Source organism: Lacerta agilis, chromosome 17, assembly GCF_009819535.1.
Source record: "Lacerta agilis isolate rLacAgi1 chromosome 17, rLacAgi1.pri, whole genome shotgun sequence".
NCBI classification, from domain to species: domain Eukaryota; kingdom Metazoa; phylum Chordata; class Lepidosauria; order Squamata; family Lacertidae; genus Lacerta; species Lacerta agilis.
The window spans coordinates 16,440,325-16,460,488 of NC_046328.1; the positions used below are offsets into that span (position 1 = coordinate 16,440,325).

Below are 20,164 nucleotides of genomic sequence, written 5' to 3' on the forward strand. Positions count from 1 at the left end.
TGCCCTTGCTGGGAACAGCCTGTCCAGCAAGGAGGACGCTCCCTCCAAGAAGACTGCTGACCAGATGGACAACATAGTGGACATGCGGGAGTACGACGTCCCCTACCACATCCGCCTGTCAATTGATCTGAAGATCCACGTGGTGAGTGGCAGCTGGGGGAGACCCGCCTTCTTTCCTACCTTGATTCCCGAACAGCTAGATACAAAAGCATTGTGCCAAAAGTTCTAAAAATGCATTTCCAGATTTTTAATTGTGGTGGGCAGGGGTTGAGCCTTTGCTACTGGCCACAGACCCTACCTCAGCGTGACTCTCTCAGTCCCTCTCCTCCCATGACAGGCTCACTGGTACAATGTCCGCTTCCGAGGCAGCAGCTTCCCGCCTGAAATCACCCGGCGAGATGACCTGGTTGAACGGCCGGTGAGTATTCCTGTGGGGCAGAGCTCCTGTCTCAGCACCTGTGTGTGTGTTTCCTTCGCTTCCCAGCTTTATTTTGGTTTTTTAATGCTGCATCCATCTGTCACCAATAGCCAAATGTCTTCAGGATTCCTGGGTGCTGTGTGAGTCTGCAGCTTGGGTGGGTAAACTGATGCCTAGGGGGCGGAATGAGGCCCTCCCTATTTTATCTGTTTTGCCCCTCAGGACGAGCCACACCTCCGCCTGAGCCTACTCTGTGCTTTCAGGTGCTTTGACCTGACCGATTGTGCCTTTGAGGTGGGCGAGGTACACTCACAGGAAGTGGATTTTGCAGATCAAGGGTGGAGAACCTGTGGCCTTCCAGCTGCTTATTGGACTACAACTCCCATTATCCCTCTTGGCCACGCTAGCTAAGGATGATGGAAGCTGGAGTCCAACAAGGTCTGGAGAGCCGGAGGTTCCCGCATCCCTGTTGTCGATGAAGAGGTGTTACTGCAGTATTGCCCTGAGTGGATCCCAGCAGCTGGTAGTGACTTGGAAATTCCAATTCTTCCTAGGATCCTGTCGTCCTGGCCTTTGACATCGAGACCACCAAACTCCCTTTAAAGTTTCCTGATGCAGAAACGGACCAGATCATGATGATCTCCTACATGATTGATGGCCAGGTAAACCGGGGCAGCTGCCTCCGTGGCTGGTGAGGTTGCAGAACAAGCCAGAATAAATGCCCCCTTTAAGCAATAGAAATGGAAGAGTATGGAACGGCAGGTGGCCCTAAACCTCTGGCTCCCAATTGAAGTATAGGACAAGAGGTGGATTGTGAAGGTGTTTGTGGCAGGGTGGAGAGAAAGTTCACCCCGTGTTTTGTTTTCATAGTCAGGATTTCCTACTCAGTAACATCTTTGCGAGAACTCATAAAGTAACGTCGGTTTACTCTTTGTTGCTTCAGTTAAGCAAAATTCCCCTTTCGTTTCTTTCTTCCCAGGGTTACTTGATCACAAACAGAGAGATCGTTTCAGAGGACATTGAAGATTTTGAGTTTACTCCCAAGCCGGAGTATGAGGGGCCTTTCTGTGTCTTTAATGAACCAGATGAGGTAGGTAGGCTTCATTTTGAAGGCCGGTTTCCCCTTAAAACCACAATACAGTGAAATCGCGGAATTCCATTGGAGCCGGGGGGTTTTGGTCACACGTCGCTGGTCCCGTTTGTTACATTTAGCGACATGGATGTGTTCTGGATATCCGTCATTTTGCTTGTAAGCCTGAAGGCAAGGACTAACTTGTTTTAATTGAGTGTAAACCACTCAGGGAGCCCTTTCCTCCTTCTTTTGGCTGAAGAGCAGGGTACACAAATGCTGTGAATAAATATAGAAAAGGGGGGTTCTGTATACTGTTCCCTGGTCTCCCCATCCCATTATACCCTCTCTGATTACCAGACTACATGATTAGAAAATTTGAACAAACTACCATGCAGATAAATGCACCTTTCCCGATGGTTGCAGAATGTGAGAGGTGGTGTTTGGTGGACACACATGGTAACTTTGGTCCCCTGGCAGAAGAGCTGGTCATAAGAAGAACCTAGCAGGAGAGAGGATTATTGGTTTGTTGTTGTTCATATTTTCACTAGATATTTTGTGGTTTTTATATTGTAATTTTATGTTGTGAACTGCCCTATGAGCTACAGATGAAGGGAAGTGTGCACATCTAATTAAAAACAACAGGCACCTGTACCATTACAATAAATGACCTTTTAAATTCGTTTTTCCCTCCTCTTGTTTTAAAATCAGGCCCACCTCATCCAGAGGTGGTTTGAACATGTTCAGGAGACCAAGCCAACCATCATGGTGACATACAACGGAGACTTCTTTGACTGGTGAGAATTGAGCGAACTCTGTTCTTGAGCCTTGTGGGTGTCCAGCTTTTTAAATGTTTAAAAATTACATTGGGTTATTTTCATTTTAATGGGAAAACCATGCTTTACCTTCTGGGGAACCAAGCTGGCCAGCAAACCTGCCTGCTAACCTGGCCCTCCCCCTGCAATCGCCAGCTGCAGGATTTTTTTTGTTGCAATGCCTAAATAGTGAGATCTGTAGAAGCTCCCTGGCTTATTTTGCTTTATCTGTCTCCAGGCCCTTTGTGGAAACCAGAGCAGCAGCTCACGGGATGAATATGCAGCAGGAGATCGGATTCCAAAAGGACAGCCAGGGGGAATACAAAGCTCCTTCGTGCATCCACATGGATTGTCTCAGGTACATGATGCTCAGCACCTACAGCAAACAAAAAGCATGCAAAGGTTCTTCAGACATTTCAGTTGGAGGGGGATAGAAGGTTCCCTGGAGATATAGGAAGTGGCCCTAGCCTTTGACTTGTATTCCAAAGTAAGCTTAGCTTGACTCTGTCTCATAATACTTCTGCCCTGCTCCTTGTAATCTGGGCTGCCTCTCCCAATTCAGCAACCAATGCTGTGGCTTCTGTTGGCAGGTGGGTTAAGAGAGACAGTTACCTCCCAGTGGGAAGCCATAACTTGAAAGCGGCAGCCAAAGCGAAGCTGGGCTATGACCCCGTGGAGCTGGATCCTGAAGAGATGTGCCGGATGGCTACTGAGGAACCTCAGGTACTTTGGTTACCCCTGTGCGATTCTGTCGTGTGTCTTCAACTGTGATCAACCATGGCGGATTCCCCACAATTAACGGCAGAGGGAAAAGAGAAGGAGTACTGGAAGGAGTCCCCTTGGCCTGCTGTGCCCCTAAGAGGCCCTGGCCAGAATTCACCCTCCAACATCCAGGAGGATTGGATAGCATGTAGGAATTGTGCAGCTGTGGTTGCAAATGTAACATTTGGTGCAGTGCACTCTGGCATCCGTGCAGAATCTAGAACAATTTGGCTTTCGCTGTAAAATAAAATGCTAACAGTTTGACAACCAGAGAGAGAGAGAGAAATTTCTGCTGTAGACTTAGGAATCGGAGAAGCTCTAAGGGAGGTTTGTGATGTTCAAGGCTTGCTCTCAATTCCAGCCCCCTCTGCCTCTGTGCATGTGATACTCCAGAGCAATTTATAGGGGGTTTATGTGCTCCACGCAGAGAATCATGGCTTTCTAGGTTCAGAATGCTAGATCTGTACATTTAGGGAGCTATTCCTTTAGGGCAATCTTCTCTCCGCAATCAGGTTTTGTTACGCGGGAGAATGTCAAGTGCTTCTAAATGATTAACCCAGCAGCAGCCAGCATGCATTGCACAGGCCAGCAAGGTATAGTTGGGCATCTGGACAAGAGCCTAGAGACCTGTAGGCCTGGCTAGGCCATTGCCATGTATCTTGCCTGCCTCTGGACATTCTGCTCCCTGTCTTTCTAGGCTAAAGGCAAGATCACACCAAGAGCTAGAAAAGCTGTCAGCGGAGTGTAGCCACTGTATCATAATTTGAACTTGATTTGTGACTCACTGGCCCAAAAGCTTGGTCACCAGTGGTTACAGCTTCTTAAAAGGATAATAATAATTGCGCTATCAAATTGGCTTTCAGCGCGCAGACCATTTTCCATTGTTGCTGTTTTTTTAATCGTTAACTTTTACATGCAGCCAAGGACCCTCCTTTCATTCAGCACTGCCCATATAAATCGAGCTGCTTAAATGAATGTTGGCAACATGCAGACGTTTTCATTGGGTGGGGAGGAGGCTGTGTTGAACTTACAGTGCCTGCTGATCTTCTCCCTGCGCTCAGACGCTCAGGAAGGACAGAGCTGCTCTTGCTGGCAATTTGCGAATCTTTCCATGCCACTTCCTTCCTCCAGACTCTGGCCACCTACTCAGTGTCCGACGCTGTTGCTACTTACTACATGTACATGAAATATGTCCACCCTTTCATCTTTGCTTTGTGTACCATCATTCCCATGGAGCCGGATGAAGTGAGTAGAGCGGAGCCCAAGGCTCAGTTACTTCCTTATTTTGTAAAATTTAAACACCAGTTGATTGCTTAAAAAAAAAAACCCAAAGCAGTTTGCAAAGAGAATAAAACAATACAATTATCGGCAAAACAGCAGAGGGCCTTCTCGGTAGTGACGGCCACCCTGTGGAATACTCTCCAGTCAGATGTCAAGGAAATAAACAACTGTCAGACTTTTAGTAGACATCTAATGGCAGCCCTGTTTAGGGAAGTTTTTAATGTCTGATGTTTTATTGTGTTTTTAATTCTGTTGGGAGCCACCCAGAGTGGCTGGGGAGACCCAGCCAGATGGGCGGAGTATAAATTATTATTATTATTATTATTATTATTATTATTATTATTATTACAGTAAAAAGCTCTTTAAAATGCTCACCAGATAAAATCAGCAATAAGCTATAAACAGATTGAAAGATACACCAACATTCTACATGTCCGAGAAAGCTTGTCTGCACAAAAATGTTTTTTAGTAGTCACCAAAAAGAGTAAAGTGAAGGTCTCAGTACTAATGTAGATTATCTCACTATATGTGGCCCCTTGGTTGTTCCAGGATTCCACTGTGAGACAGATGTTTTTTAGTCTTTCAGGTCGGCCTGGGAAATATCTCAATATATCGTCCAGGACCGGTATGAGGAACAGACCGCGATGTCGGGTTCACTCAGCGGTGTATTGCTTCCTTCTAGCGGCGCTGCTAGCAGAGGGGACTCAGGAGCGGTGGTGGTTTCACCCGCAATAGACTGCTGAGTGAAACTGCCATCACACTCTGCCCCTCATACGATGCAGGGGGAGAAACAAGCTGTGTCAGTGAGGCACCAGTACAGCTTGTTCCTCCCTGTGCATCTTTGAACTGCTCGACTGAGGAGTGTGCAGCTGCCCTTACCTCAGCTGAACAGTTAACGGAGCCCCCAGCCCAGCGCTGGTTCCTGCTCGGCTGAGGGGAATGTGGTTGGCACTCCCTGCAGTGAGCAGTTAAAGGAGCCCTGAGGCTCTGCCCACTCGCCTATGAGTGGCAAGAGCGCCGGGGCTGACTCAGCTACAGAGCGGGAACCTTCTGGATCCCCAGCTGAGCTGCGCAAACAAGCTGTGTTGTCCCAGCCTGTGGGGGCCTGGGTGAAACCGCCTTCATTCCCGAGGTGAGAGCTGGGGCAGTTTCACTAGGTGCCTCACAGGCAGAGGCCGGTGCAGCTTGTTTTTTCAACATCACGGTATATTGCCAAACCGATATGTTTGGCTTACGATACACCGTGATGTTTAAAAGCTGATATCGTCCAGCCCTACTTTCAGGTACCTGAAAGCTCTCTGGCTTGTGATTTCCCCCCTCCCCTTCAAGAGACCAAATTGGCTTCCCCTAAGTTCCCTTTTGCCACCAGCCCACCTCTCTCTCTCTCTCCCTCCCTCTCTCTCCCTCCCTCCCTGCAGGTGCTGCGAAAGGGCTCAGGGACTCTTTGCGAGGCGCTGCTCATGGTCCAGGCCTATCACGCCAACATCATCTTCCCCAACAAGCAAGAGCAGGAGTTCAACAAGCTCACCGACGATGGGCACGTGCTGGACTCGGAGACCTATGTTGGGGGCCATGTGGAGGCCCTGGAGTCGGGGGTCTTTCGCAGCGACATCCCCTGCCGCTTCAAGATGGTACGAGTCCTGCCCTGGAAGTAGACTTCTTGAAAGCTCATGGGGGGAGGCAGGGGGTGCCAGGATAAATCCCCCCTCCCCGTGCTTGCCACAGGTAGCAGGTAGCTACAACAAAGTCCAAATTGCCCAAAAAGAGAGAGAAGTGCCTGACCCCATGAGGCTGGTGATAGAACATATGCTTTGCATGCAGAAAGTCCCAGGTTCAATCCGCAGCATTTCCAGGTGGGACCTAAGAGGAGGCTGCTTGATCAGGCCCATCTAGTCCAGCGTCCTGTTCTCACACTGGCCAACCTTTGGGAAGCCCGAAAGAATGTGAGTGCAAGAGTAACTCCTCTCTGCTGGTGATTCTTCCCGGCAACTGATCTTCAGAGGGAGGGAGCACACTGCCCTGTAGCTGGTGGCCAACAAAGGCTGTTGGAGGAAGACCTCCGACCCGATCTTGTGGATTACAAAGAGCATAAGACCATCCTTTGCAGATTCGTTTCCACCTGCCCCATGTGGCTCCATGTTCCCCCGGTGATTTGGGCTGCGCTGGCTTTGCCTGGAGAGAATCCTTGGTGAAAATTTGTCACACTCATGTCCCCCCCCCCTCCCACCCCGGTTGTGTCTCTTAGAACCCTGCTGCCTTCGACTTCCTTTTACAGCGTGTGGAGAAGACTCTGCGCCACGCCATTGAGGAAGAGGAGGGAATACTCCTTGACCAAGTGACCAACTTCCAGGAGGTAACCTTGTGGGCCGAACAGCAATGTCTGCATAGGCAGCAATAGCAATGGGGTTGTTATTGTCCTGACACAGCTCCTTTACTCTAGTTTCTGTTCATTTTAAGCATCTAGCTCTCCAGTCCCCAGGTTATCTTGGCTGTTCCTTCCATCTTTTCCCCTGCTTCAACCCTTTGTTTCCCCACCCCCTCAACCTTGGCCGCCAATCTGCTGCTATTTACTACAGTGAACTGTCCTGGGAGCCACTTGTGGCCTACAAAAAGCACAGTCCTGGTATGTGTGTGGTGTAGGGATGCAGGTAGCGCTGTGCTCTAAACCACCGAGCCTCTTGGGCTTGCCAATCAGAAGGTCAGCGGTTCGAATCCCTGCGACAGGGTGAGTTCCCGTTGCTCTTTCCCAGCTCCTGCCAACCTAGCAGTTCGAAAGCACGCCAGTGCAAGTAGATAAATGGGTATCGCTGCAGCAGGAAGGTAAACGGTGTTTCCGTCACGGTGTCCCATTGTGCTAGAAGCGATTTAGTCAAGCTGGCCACATGACCCAGAAAGCTGTCTGCGGGCAAACACCGGCTCCCTTGGCCTGAAAGCCAGATGAGCGCCACAACGCCATAGTCGCCTTTGACTGGACTTAACCATCCAGGGGTCCTTTACCTTACCTTATGTGTGGTGTTCTTTTGCCGGGCTCTCTATTGCATTCCGAAGAGCATGGTAAAGCACTGCCCTCCCTGGCAAAAAACAACAACCCACCTTATCCTCTTGCCTGCTTTCCACTACTTCCTCTGGACCACAGGTTTGCGATGAAATCAAAGTCAAGCTGAACTCCCTGAAGGAAGTCCCCAACAGGATTGAATGTCCTCTGATATACCACCTGGACGTGGGGGCCATGTACCCAAATATAATCCTAACCAACCGGCTTCAGGTGAGTGAAGAGTTTGTGCTCCTGGGCATTGGATACCAAAGTCTAAATCTCTGCTGTGGCCTCTTAGACTTAATCTCTATATGCTCTTGGACTCGTAACTCCCAAAGCCCCAGCCTGCACTGCCCAGTGGTCAGGGATTTGATTTGATTTAATATTTCTATTCTGCTTTTCCAATGGCAAATGTTGAGTTCAAAGTGGCTAACAATAAGCACAGTTGCATTTAAAAAAAACCTGCAACAAACATTGCAATCACTATAGTATCAGACACAATAACAAGCTGCATGGTTAAGATTTTGGAGTGCTATTTCAGTTTGGGATTTGTGGGGTGGATGAAAGGATGTTGTTTTTCTGTTTGGGAGAATCGGAGTGTGATTTATAATTTGTACTATGAAAGCTCAACAGCATTGTCTTCTTAATAGGAGACGCTATATATGGAGCTTTCCCTGAGCCTGTAATAGCCTCCAGTTTGGGGTAGGCACTCCAGGCAACCTCTCCCTCTCCTTCGCAAAGAGTTGCTGCCTCTATAGCAACAAGGATAGAGGGACAGAGGGAAAAGGCCAGTGTTGCAATGTTCCTCCTAGTAAGAGACTGCTGAATGAATAGATGGTTGGGGATCACTCTTTTCTTGCTTGGGAGTATGCAGTGCAGGAAGGGAAGGCTGGAATAGAGCTCTCCGCCCTCTGCTGCCCATAGTAGCTGTTTGAGTTTGAAACACAGGTGCAGCAGAGCTTCGGCACACACAGTATACATCAGGGAGGCTCACCTGGTCCCTTTCTTACATATCTTTAGGCACCAGGCAAAAACATTCCTCTTCTCACAGGCCTTTAGCTAATTAAGCAATCTAGGGTCTTTTAAACTGAGGGAATAAGTTTTTGTTAGTTATTATGGTATGTACGTTTGTTTTCTTAAGATTTAGTGTCAGGCGTATAACGTATTCCTGGACACCGCAGAGTTAGACGCAGACTTTTCTTGAAGTTTCTGGCTGTTGTGAAATTGACTAGACAGCTCAACGCAGCAACTCAGCAACTCACTGGATAACTATATACAGTATTTATTGATTGAAGCAACTAGCATCCATGTTACTATTTACAGACTTTACAAAATAAAAGAAACAAAAACATAAAATCTTTTCCTCTCTGTCTCCCTCTCTACTGACCACTTTCTCACACCAACACCTGCACCACACACTAACCACACAGCTCTCACACAGAGCTCAGTTCTTTAGGAACTCATTGACCAATCACAGGTCGTTGCTAAGGGTCAGAGAGAGCAGATCTGGGCTTTCTGCCAACTAGTTAATTGCTTGGAGATAAGACAGCTGCATTTCTGCATGTAGGCAACTCTGAAATCTAACATGTTTTTATATTTATATTGTTTATATTTATATTTTATATTTATATTGTTTTTATATTTAAACCACCCTGTGAACTTCGGCTGAAGGGTGGTACAATGGTACCTCGCTAGACGAAAAGCATTCGCTAGCAAAAGGGTGCTTCGCAAGACGAAGTTTCCTATGGCCGCGACTCGCAAAACGAAAACGTTCTGCGGTGTGTTTTTTTCCGTAAAGCCACACTTCCTCCGACCGTGCTTCGCAAGACAAAATTTTCGCTATACGACAGCACTCACGGAACGAATTAATTTCGTCTTGCGAGGCACCACTGTATAGAAATTTAACGATTGACACTTAATAATCTCGCGAAAGCATCCTGGGTCCACCTGCTGGTTTCCTAGAGGCAAGGCCTAAAAACTTATTTTTATTTATTTAAATGTACTTCTGCATTTATTTGCTTCCCTCCCTTCTGCTTTGCTTCCCTCCCTTCAGCCCTCGGCGATGGTGAACGAGGCCACGTGTGCCGCCTGCGACTTTAACAAACCAGGCGCCAACTGTCAGCGGCGGATGACCTGGCAGTGGAGAGGAGAATTCAGTGAGTCTTTTCCCTTCTGCTGTCTCGTATGCAACTTGGCACGGTTCCTCTGCTGTGTATAAAACCTCCTCTCACAGTCTGGAGTGATGGTCAGCTGGGTTGTTTCCTTCCCTGCCCTCCTTCTCTTCTCCCCTTGCAGTGCCCGCGAGCCGCAGCGAGTACCATCGCATCCAGCAGCAGCTGGAGTCGGAGAAGTTCCCCCCTCTCTTCCCAGATGGACCGCCCCGGGTATTCCACGGGCTCTCCCGGGAGGAGCAAGCCAAATACGAGAAGAAGCGCTTGGCAGGTGAGGGGCAAACCTTTTTCTTCTTCTTCTTCTTTGAAATCATTTTTATTTGATTTTACAAATATAAAATTATAGCAATCCAAATGTATATCCATATATAGAGATTGCTTGAATCTCGCGACTTCCCCCCACACACACCCCCTCCATGGTTTCGATTATCAACATTTACAACTGCATATTATTCCATGCTCTATATTTTCTATCAATCCGAATTATCCATGGTATTTGTTGCATTACAAGTAGGATTAAAATCCTGCTAATGTTTCCATCTGCTTGCAGTGGTCTCCTAAATAAATTATAAATTTTCCCCGTTCTTTTAAAAAGTTTTTGTCGTCTTGGTTCCTGAGTTTTCCAATCAGATTTGCCATTTCAGCATTCCTCTCTGGTAGGGACTTTGTCTTTCTCCCATCTCTGGGCTTATAAGATAGCAAACCTTTTTCCGCACCAAAGTAAAGCTTGTACATGGTTATGGCTTGATTTGTCTTGAAGCTTTTATTTTCTTGGATTCAGCCCCTACCTTTCCCCTGAGGAGCTCAAGGTGCCACACTTTTTCCCCTCCTGCTCACCTCTTTTTCCCTGCTATGCCCTTTAGCGCTTGAGGACTTGGGGTCTGGGGTCAGCTGCCACTCCCAAAACAGAGCTTTTTCTAGCGGTGAGCAGAGAAGGTGTTACTGCAGTAGAACCTTGGTTCCCAAACTTAATCCATTCCGGGAGGCCATTCGACTCCCAAGGCACGGCTTCCGATTGGCTGCTGGAGCTTCCAAAGAACGTTCGAAAACCAGAACAATCACTTCCGGTTTTCAATCATTCGGGAGCCGGAACATTCGGCTCCCAAGGCATTTGAGAGCCGAGGTTCCACTGCATTAGTCCATAAAGCCCTTAACAGCTTGGGACCAGTTTGTCACATTACCCCCATATATTACGCCCACTCGGCTGCTGTGGCACTGTTGCAGGTACCCACATTATACTCCTGCATTTGTAAGAAATCAGTCTTTCGGTGTGGAAGCAGCAACACTTTGGAACTCCCTACCTATTGACATCAGGCAGGTGCCTTGGCTACACTCTTTTTAGCACCTGCTGGGCGCAGCCCATTCAGACATGTAGAATGTCAACATGTGTTTTAATCTGTTTTCAGTTAATTGATTTTCATTTTTTCCAATTGTTTTTAGCTTCTTTTTTTACTGAAAATTTAATTTTTAGAATTCTTTTTGCAAACTGAGGTGTGTGTTTTTTAAACTTAATCAAGTGGCATATAAACATTTTGAAATGAAATAAGTTTGGGAAGTGTTGAACGTTCCAGGATAAATTGCAAGTGAACCGCCTCTGCCACACACCTCTTTCCCAGATTACTGCCGCAAAGCCTACAAGAAAATCCATGTGACGAAGGTTGAGGAGCGTGTCACCACCATCTGCCAGCGGGAAAACTCCTTCTATGTGGACACCGTGCGGGCCTTTCGCGACCGCCGCTACGAGTTCAAGGGGCTGCATAAGGTGCTTTTTATTTTTACTTTGCCAGATTTGCGATAGCGCAGCAAAAAGGTGAGTTTCTAAAGTTGTTCATGGTGATCTTTACGTTCGTAAAGCGATGAGATGCAGGCAGGCATTTATAGCCAGGCTGATCTCTCCTTGTTGGTGGGTGCTGAAAGGGGATGCTGTGGTTCCTGGGGCCAGAATGCTTGAATAGAAATTCGGAATGTTGAGTGGTATATAAATACTTGAAATGAATTTAAAGTAATAAAAAAGCATTGATTTATTTCAAGTTTTCAACTTACTCATAGATTTAACAGACAAATTCTTGTATATTAGTTGATTGCTAGATACACATAAGGGAGGCGGGTGGCGCTGTGGCTTAAACCACTGTCCCACTTGGGCTTGCCGATCGAAAGGTTGGTGGTTTGAATCCCCGCGATGGTGTGAGCTCCCATTGTTCAGTCCCAGCTCCTGCTAACCTAACAGTTTGAAAGCACGCCAGTGCAAGTAGATAAATAGGTACCGCTCTGGCAGGAAGGTAAACAACATTTCTGTGCGCTGCTCTGGTTTTGCCAGAAGCAGTTTAGTCATGCTGGCCACATGACCCGGAAAAACTGTCTGCGGAAGCGGACAAACGCAGACTCCCTCGAGCTTTAAAGCGAGATGAGCACCGCAACCTCAGAGACGTTCGCGACTGGACTTAATTGTCAGGGGTCCCTTTTTTAGATACACATAAAATGTTTCTATCTGCAGCTAAGCAGAGCCAAAAACCTCTGGGCATGCAATCCATGTGCCTTCTGTAATATACAGAAGCTTTTGTCAACATGGGTGGGGGAGACAAGACATCCAAGGAAAGGGATGTGGAGGGAGGATGGAGACCAGCTGGAGCAAAGGTAGACCATAGCCCATCCCATGGCTTGCTTGAGTCACAGGCCCTTTTTCCTCTTCCTTTCCCAGGTGTGGAAGAAGAAGCTGGCTGCCGCCATGGAGTCGGGTGACGCCTCGGAAGCGAAGCGCTGCAAGAACATGGAGATCTTGTACGACTCCCTGCAGCTGGCACACAAGTGCATCCTCAACTCCTTTTACGGATACGTCATGCGCAAAGGGTGAGGGGGGAACCAAAGAGTGTGGCTGCTGGTGGGTCTTTAAATGCCCCTTTTAATATCTGCCCCTGCCTTGGCTCCCAGTTGGTGCAGTTTCCTTAGGGCCTTTAAATGTTCAATATTAAGACAAAGAACTAAATCCTAGCACAATTAAATGAAACACTTCCTCCTATACACATAAAAATGTAAGGCTGTCTTCATGCAGCCCCCATTGGAGGATTTGTAGTTCTGCATCACAATCTTGGATTTGCATGAAGCCAGGGAGGAGAGCAAGAGAGAGAAGATGGGTTTTAAGCAACAGCAGACGTTTGAATGAAGCAGGGTTGGAGGGACACTGAGGAGCAGTGAGGATGTGGGGCACTTGGATGAGGTGTGAAGGGAGGGGCTGGGATTGGCAAGCAGTGTGAGCAGGGGGAAGCAGCCCCCTAGCACATAAATAAATACTGCAGCTCCTTGACCAGGAGGCCTCCCAGCTCATGCTGTTGGCCGCATCTTTAGCAGATCAGTCCTCAAGCCGAGTTTACAATAATTAGGTCACTCAAGCCTTGTTTGGGACCCAGAACAGCTCTTCCTGTTCTCACTAGTCCTCTCCCCTACACAGAGCTCGGTGGTACTCCATGGAAATGGCTGGCATCGTCTGCTTCACTGGCGCCAACATCATCACACAGGCCAGGGAGCTGATAGAGCAAATTGGGTGAGTAGTCGAATAGTGGCTGGCTGTGGCAGCTGGAGGCGAGGAGATTCTGAGCTTGGATGTTGTGTGCCTGTTGACCGAAGGTGGTTTGTTCCTTCTTCATGGTTGACAGTGTTTTTACTATGTGTGTTTTTTGCTGTGGTGCGTTGTCCAGGGCTCCTTTAAGAGGAAGGCCATTATGAGTAAACAAAGCTTGTGTGTGTGTGTGTGTGTGTGTGTGTGTGTGACGCAAATATGAGTTGTCCAGCTCTGGATCTCTTCTGTCTCTAACCACAAGGAATGACTGGTCTGGATCTGGACTCAAAGGCACACCGCCCCATGGTCTTCTCCTTATTGCCTTGGCCCAGAAAAAAAAACAGGTCTATTAAGCAACTCAGATGAAGACCCACTGCGTGTCTCTGCAGACTGTTGCTTTTGTAAACTTCATCAGCTTTCATGAGAACATATGGCCCATCTAGTCCAGCATCATGTTCTCACAGTGGTTGATAGATGCCTGTGGGAAACCCTCAGGCAGGACTCGAACACATGATGATGATTGATTGATTTATACCCCAACCATCTGGCTGGGTTTCCCCAGCCACTCTGCGTGCCCCCCCCCAATATTATTAATAATAAAGCGATAAAATATCAAACATTTTAAAACTTCCCTAAACAGGGTTGCCTTCAGATGTCTCCTAAATATCAGGTAGTTGTTTATTTCCTTGACATTTGGCGGGAGGGCGTTCCACAGGGCAGGCGCCACTACCGAGAAGGCCCTCTGCCTGCTTCCCTGTAACCTAACGTCTCGCAGGGAGGGAACCGCCAGAAGGCCCTCGGAGCTGGACCTCAGTAATGAGGTCTGAGCGATGGGGGTGGAGACACACTTTCCCCGTCCTGCAGTTCCCTGCAACTGGTATTAGGAATCATTTGCTGTCTCTGTGGCTGTGGAGGCAGAGCAAATAGCCATCATGACTACTAGTTATCCATAGTCCTCCATACATTTGTCCAAACCTCTTTTAAAGCCATCCAAGTTGGTGGTCCTAGTTTAACTATGCACTGTGTGAAAAACTCTTTTCTTCTATCTGTCCCAAACCTTCCAACATTAAACTTCCTCGGATGACCACGAGTTCTAATGTTACGGGAGGGATAAAAGCGTTTCTCTATCCGCTTTCTCTCCTTGCCGTGCATAATTTTATAAATCGCTACATCTTTCTCGATTTTTCTCTTAAACTGAAAAGCTCCGATTGCTGCAACCATTCCTCATAAGGCGGTTGCTTTTGCAGAGTGCCCTCTGGGCTCCCGTATGGAAACGCCTCTCCCATTTTCCCCTTCCCCAGGAGGCCACTGGAGCTGGACACAGACGGGATCTGGTGTGTGCTTCCAAACAGCTTCCCGGAAAACTTTGTCATCAAATCGACCCACGCCAAGAAGCCCAAGGTGACAATCTCCTATCCGGGTGCTATGCTGAACATCATGGTGAAGGTGAGGAGCGTCAAGCCTTTATCCTCAGCAGGAGGTGGGGACAACTTGAATTGTCAGGATCTGGGAGCGGGGGGCGGGGGCGGCCTTCCATAAAGACAGCCTGGAAATGGGGCACGGAAACCATGGGTGTGTTTGAGATTTAGCTTCCCCCCTGCAGGGGTTACATCATATATAGCTTCCTTCCAGGCCTCCCGTTAAATTGTTCTGGGGTGCAGCATGAGCCTGCAAGGCCAAAACGCCTATCGTGTGTGTCACTTACTTGCAGGAAGGGTTTACAAACGATCAATACCAGGAGCTGGTGGACCCAGCCTCGCTCACCTACGTTTCCCGCTCGGAGAACAGCATCTTTTTTGAAGTGGACGGCCCATACTTGGCCATGATTCTCCCCGCCTCCAAGGAAGAAGGCAAGAAGCTGAAGAAAAGGTGAGGTCTGGGGAGGCAGCTCCTCCTCGGCTCAGGGATACCGGCAGGCAGCAAAGCTGAACCTGGAAGATGGCAGGACTTGAAACATCGCTGCTAGATCCTTAATAGATGTGCATTTTCAGAACTCCCTCCATTCTAGTTGTAAGAAGCCAGTAGGGCAAAGGGGGCACTGCCCCACCTGTAGTCCAAAATATCTGGAGGGCAACAGATAGCAGAGGCATTGGGACGAAGTGGGCACTGACCCATCAACCTCACTCAGCCCCCAGCTGTCTTTTTTACTTACAACCAGCCCCAGGGCATAGCCTGGCTGTGGCAAGCTTTCTCCTCCTTGCTTTCAGGGTTGCCCCTTGTAGAACTCAGCAGGGAGGAGGAGCGGGACAAAACTAGTCTTTGGTTGCCTCTGCCTCTCATTGGCTGTAGCGCCACCTACTGTTGGGCTCCTTGCCTTCCGCCCTATCAGTCCCAATGGGCACCAGACACCACTGGTAAAAAGGTGAGACCCTTCCCCCCAATACAGAAAAGAGAAGATACAGGAGAGGGAAGGTGCCAATTGTGCACAGGCTGACTGTTTTGCTCCGTGCCAGGTATGCTGTGTTCAACGAAGACGGCTCCTTGGCTGAGCTGAAGGGGTTTGAGGTGAAGCGGCGGGGGGAGCTGCAGCTGGTCAAGATCTTCCAGTCGTCCGTCTTTGAGGCCTTCTTGAAAGGCACCACTTTGGAAGAGGTTTATGCCTCCGTCGCCAAAGTGGCCGACTACTGGCTGGATGTGCTCTACAGCAAGGTGGGTGGAGGCTCCAAGATGAGTCTTCCGGTTTTCCTGGGACGGTATGGTCAAATCTATCCAACTGGGAATTGGTGGCCAGCTAAGGGCAGAACCGCTTATTGGAAAGAAGACAAGGTTCCTGTTGCTGCTGTAAAGTCCTCTTCTCCCCTTCTGTAGTCCACACATGGGCATCTCCCAGGCTTCCTGTGGTCTTCAGAAGCTTTTAGTGCGGCCAACATGGGATGCTAAGCTGCCCTGCCTCCAAAGTGGTCCAGGAGGGGAATGTGGCTGGCACATGCAAGCATTCCTTTCTCTCTTTTTTCCAGGCTGCCAATATGCCTGACTCTGAGTTATTTGAGCTTATCTCCGAGAACCGGTCCATGTCCCGCAAGCTGGAGGATTATGGGGAGCAAAAATCCACCTCCATCAGCACTGCCAAGCGCCTGGCTGAGTTCCTGGGGGATCAGATGGTGAAGGATGCTGGTCTGAGCTGCCGGTTTATCATTTCTAAGAAGCCAGAAGGATCCCCAGTCACAGAGAGGTATTATATATCGATCAGAGGGGCACGAGTATTCCACAATGCTGTTGACACGAACGGCTTTGTTTCTTGTTGCTATGAAATGAGCCTCGCCAACTCAAGGAATGACCAAATCTCCTGCAGATGATTTTGGCGATTGAACTGGTGTAGAAGAGCTCACCTGGTACCCTGGACCTAAGTTGTTCAGGGCTCTGTAACCTAACGCAAGGACCTTGAAGCTGGCAGATGGGCCGCCAGTGCAGATGTTGTGATTTTTATTTATTAAATTTCTATAACACCCTTCATGCGAGGAGCACAGGGCAGTTTATGAAAACACAAAATGCATAACATAGTAAAAAGCAAAAACGATAACAACCCCACTTTTGTTCCAACAAAGTTGCATGCCGTTGGCCAGATGCCCCATCAGCACCCTGGCTGCAGTATTCTGCACCAGCTTTGACCCTCCACCCCCATCGTTCAGCCCGGACACTGAGATCCAGCTCTGAGAGCCTTCTGGCGGTTCCCTCCCTGCGAGAAGTGTGGTTACAGGAAACCAGGCAGAGGGCCTTCTCAGTGGTGGTGCCCGCCCTGTGGAACGCCCTCCCATCAGATGTCAAGGAGATAAAGAACTATCTGACTTTTAGAAGACCTCTGAAGGCAACCCTGTTTAGGGAAGATTTTAATGTTTGATGTTTTTTCGTGTTTTTAATATTCTGTTGGGGCCACCCAGAGTGGCTGGGGATACCCAGCTGGATGGGCGAGGTATAAATAATAAATTATTATTATTATTTATTATTATTTTAAATAGTTCTCTTTCCCCACCCCACCCCAGGAAAAACCAAGCAACATTTCTAAAGTTTAACAATAACATAAGGGCTTTGGCTTGCTGTACTTGTTGTCAGATTGAATGTACATGAATTTGTATCTTGAGACCGACTGACGTTTACAGACTGACTCTGATGCAGGCAGCAGCATAACACAAGACACTTGCTGCTCTCACAGTTAAAACACACACAGTTGATAAGGAAACTGGGGGGGAGGGAAATGCCTCAATATGACATCACAGGATTCTATGCTACAGCATTAACCCTTTGCATAGTATTGTGGATGCAGCATTCCCACACTTCCGAAACAGGACCAAGGACAGCTCCACATAAGAGCGCATTGCAGTCATACAGCCTTAAATGCCCATGATTGCAGTGGCCAGGCTATCCCTGCCCAGGAACAGCCACAGCTGGCAAACCAGACAAAGCTGGTAAAAGTTAATTCTACTCAGAGTAGACTGGTTTAAAGTGCAGTCATACCTTGGATCCCGAACACCTTGGTACTCGGACGTTTTTGCTCCCAAACGCCGCAAACCCAGAAGTGAGCGTTCTGGTTTGCGAACATTCTTTGGAACCTGAACGTCCTCCGTAGCTTCTGATTAGCTGAAGGAGGTCTCTGCAGCCAATCAAAAGCCGCACTTTGGTTTCTGAACGTTCTGGAAGTTGAATGGACTTCCGGAATGGATTCCATTTGACTTCCGAGGTACGACTGTAATTGTCATGACTAACTTTCGTTTGGTCAACTGAATGGGTTTATTCTGAGTAGAACGGACATCGGATACAAACCATATAGTCTTTAAGATGCAACAGACTGACAAGGCTGCTCCTCTTCTGGAAATAGAAGTGATGTGTTTTGATTTATTTTCCCCAGGGCCATTCCGCTGGCCATTTTCCAGGCTGAGCTCTCGGTCCGCAGGCACTATCTCCGGAAATGGCTCAAGAGCCCCTCCCTGCAGGATTTTGACATCCGGACGGTAAGCTGTGTGGGGCTGTCCTGCGGCAGTTTGTGACTTAAGGCTGACTGTGACACACCTCTTGTCCCCAGCCTTGGACTTGACCAAAATCCTCTTGTCTCTCTGCTTGTAGATCCTGGATTGGGACTATTACATCGAGAGATTGGGCAGCACAATTCAGAAAATCATCACCATCCCAGCAGCCCTACAGCAGGTAACTGCCGGGTTGGTGGCTAAAGGGCTGTGGGCTCCCCCAGGATGTTACGAGGCTCAGGAGGTGGCTACAGAACTCTCACACTTGGTTGCTCTGGTCCAATAGCTAGCTAAAAACTCAAAGCTCCAAAATTGAGCTTGCTCTCTGAGTATTCCCATTCATTTCAGAAAGGTAGAACCTTCCTGCATGGAACTGACCCCAGCCTTTTTCCAAGTGCACAAGGGCTCTGTGCATTCCTCAAGAGCACACCTGGGACTCCAGAGCTATTGATTTAAAATATTTCTACTCCTCTGTGATTGGTTTTTGGGGACCGGGGTTGTACAAACGAAAGCTGAGAAGCTGGGGTTTCTGCACTATGAGTCTGATTTGGATGTCAGCACTGTCAGTGCAAGCGTCTTGTGTTCTAGCATAGCTAGTTTCCTTCTGCTTCTGGTCAAAAACAGTAGTATCCTCGCAGGATCAGGCAGAATGAAAGTCAGAGGGAACCTCCCAAATAAATAACGAATGCTGTGTCCCGTCAGGTAAAAAACCCCGTTCCTCGCGTCCGACACCCCGACTGGCTCCACAAGAAGCTCTTGGAAAAGAACGACATGTACAAGCAGAAGAAAATCAGTGAGCTGTTCACAAGTGAGGGCAAGAGACAGGTAAGAGGGGCAGGGCTCTCCCTACACAGGGGGGATTTAAAAATGAATCCAGTTTTTTAATTAAAATGCATTTACACACGCACACACAAAAAATCAGTTGTAGTAAATGTCTGCCTCATCATGTTTACTTGGAAGTAATTCCTACTTTGTTCACTAGGACTTAATCCCCAAATAAATGTGCATAAATTATATTCCTGGCTTCTAATTGCTTTGTACAGTAGTACTTTGGTTCTCAAACTTAATCTGTTCCGGAAGTCCGTTCCGAAACCAAAGCGTTCCAAAACCAAGGCGCACTTTCCCATAGAAAGTAATGCAAAATGGATTCATCCGTTCCAGACTTTTAAAAACAACCCCTAAAACAGCAATTTAACATGAATTTCGCTATCTAACGAGACCGTTGATCCATAAAATGAAAGCAATAAACAATGTACTGCAGTCACACAATCAGCTGAACTGGGTTCCACACAGTCACAAAAACAGAAAGCTGCAAAAACAAAAAGGTAAAATAAGTAGCAAAAACAGACAAACCTCAGCATAACACTCAAAACAGAAGTGTGGTACTCAAATCGGAAGTGTGGCACTCAAAACGGAGCATGTTCGGCTTCCAAAAAAAGTTCGGAAACCGGAACACTTCTGGGTTTGCAGTGTTTGGGTTGCAAGTTGTTTGAGTGCCGAGGTGTTTGAGAACCAAGGTACCACTCTATATAGGTTTCAAAATGGACAGGTTGATTTTTACATCTCGTCTGTTCCTTGTTTAAGATGGCAGCCCCTTTAGGCTGCTTTTAATTTTTGTAATAAAAATAAACCGGTGCTTTCTGAGATGGGCATCTGCAGGTAAAATACACTTTTATCCCAGAGCTGAGAAGAAGGTGGAGGCCACGGGCAGTTTTTGTGGGTAACTGGGTTACTTAGTCAAGGAGGGTTCCATCATTGCACTCCCCACCTGCCGGTGTTTCCTCGCAGGTCTCCGCCAACGTAATCCAGGAGGGCACGCCCTCCACACAGGTGGCAGACATGGAAGATTTTGGGGTCGCCAAGTCTCTGCAGCCGGGGGTCCCCGTGTCAAATAAACGTAAACGCATCCCTACAGCAGAGGAGAGCCAGCAGCAGTCCCAGAATCCGGAACTAACGCAGTCCTGGAGGGAGATCTTGGGTCCGCCACCTCCCACTGGAACCACCAAGGTAAGGTAGCAGAAGGAGAGAACTTCATTTAAAAAGAGGAACAAAGGATTGCTGTGGGGCTGGGGCTGGACAATGGGGGAGCAGCAACATCCTACT

At 48.1% G+C, this 20,164-nt stretch overlaps 1 protein-coding gene across 1 annotated transcript in view; it reads left to right on the top strand.

Annotated features, from left to right (window-relative positions):
• Positions 1-20,164, top strand: part of POLE (DNA polymerase epsilon, catalytic subunit) — a 57,163-nt gene that overhangs the window by 8,568 nt on the left and 28,431 nt on the right. Inside the window, exons 7-30 of the mRNA XM_033174364.1 lie at positions 1-142; positions 338-418; positions 973-1,080; positions 1,398-1,508; positions 2,199-2,284; positions 2,541-2,660; positions 2,893-3,025; positions 4,196-4,309; positions 5,764-5,976; positions 6,591-6,698; positions 7,482-7,610; positions 9,433-9,535; positions 9,675-9,821; positions 11,167-11,312; positions 12,249-12,397; positions 12,996-13,088; positions 14,405-14,549; positions 14,815-14,972; positions 15,557-15,752; positions 16,061-16,275; positions 17,947-18,049; positions 18,162-18,242; positions 18,764-18,886; positions 19,850-20,068. Coding sequence (XP_033030255.1) covers positions 1-142; positions 338-418; positions 973-1,080; positions 1,398-1,508; positions 2,199-2,284; positions 2,541-2,660; positions 2,893-3,025; positions 4,196-4,309; positions 5,764-5,976; positions 6,591-6,698; positions 7,482-7,610; positions 9,433-9,535; positions 9,675-9,821; positions 11,167-11,312; positions 12,249-12,397; positions 12,996-13,088; positions 14,405-14,549; positions 14,815-14,972; positions 15,557-15,752; positions 16,061-16,275; positions 17,947-18,049; positions 18,162-18,242; positions 18,764-18,886; positions 19,850-20,068 — 3,223 coding nt within the window. The remainder of the gene's footprint in view (positions 143-337; positions 419-972; positions 1,081-1,397; positions 1,509-2,198; positions 2,285-2,540; positions 2,661-2,892; positions 3,026-4,195; positions 4,310-5,763; positions 5,977-6,590; positions 6,699-7,481; positions 7,611-9,432; positions 9,536-9,674; positions 9,822-11,166; positions 11,313-12,248; positions 12,398-12,995; positions 13,089-14,404; positions 14,550-14,814; positions 14,973-15,556; positions 15,753-16,060; positions 16,276-17,946; positions 18,050-18,161; positions 18,243-18,763; positions 18,887-19,849; positions 20,069-20,164) is intronic.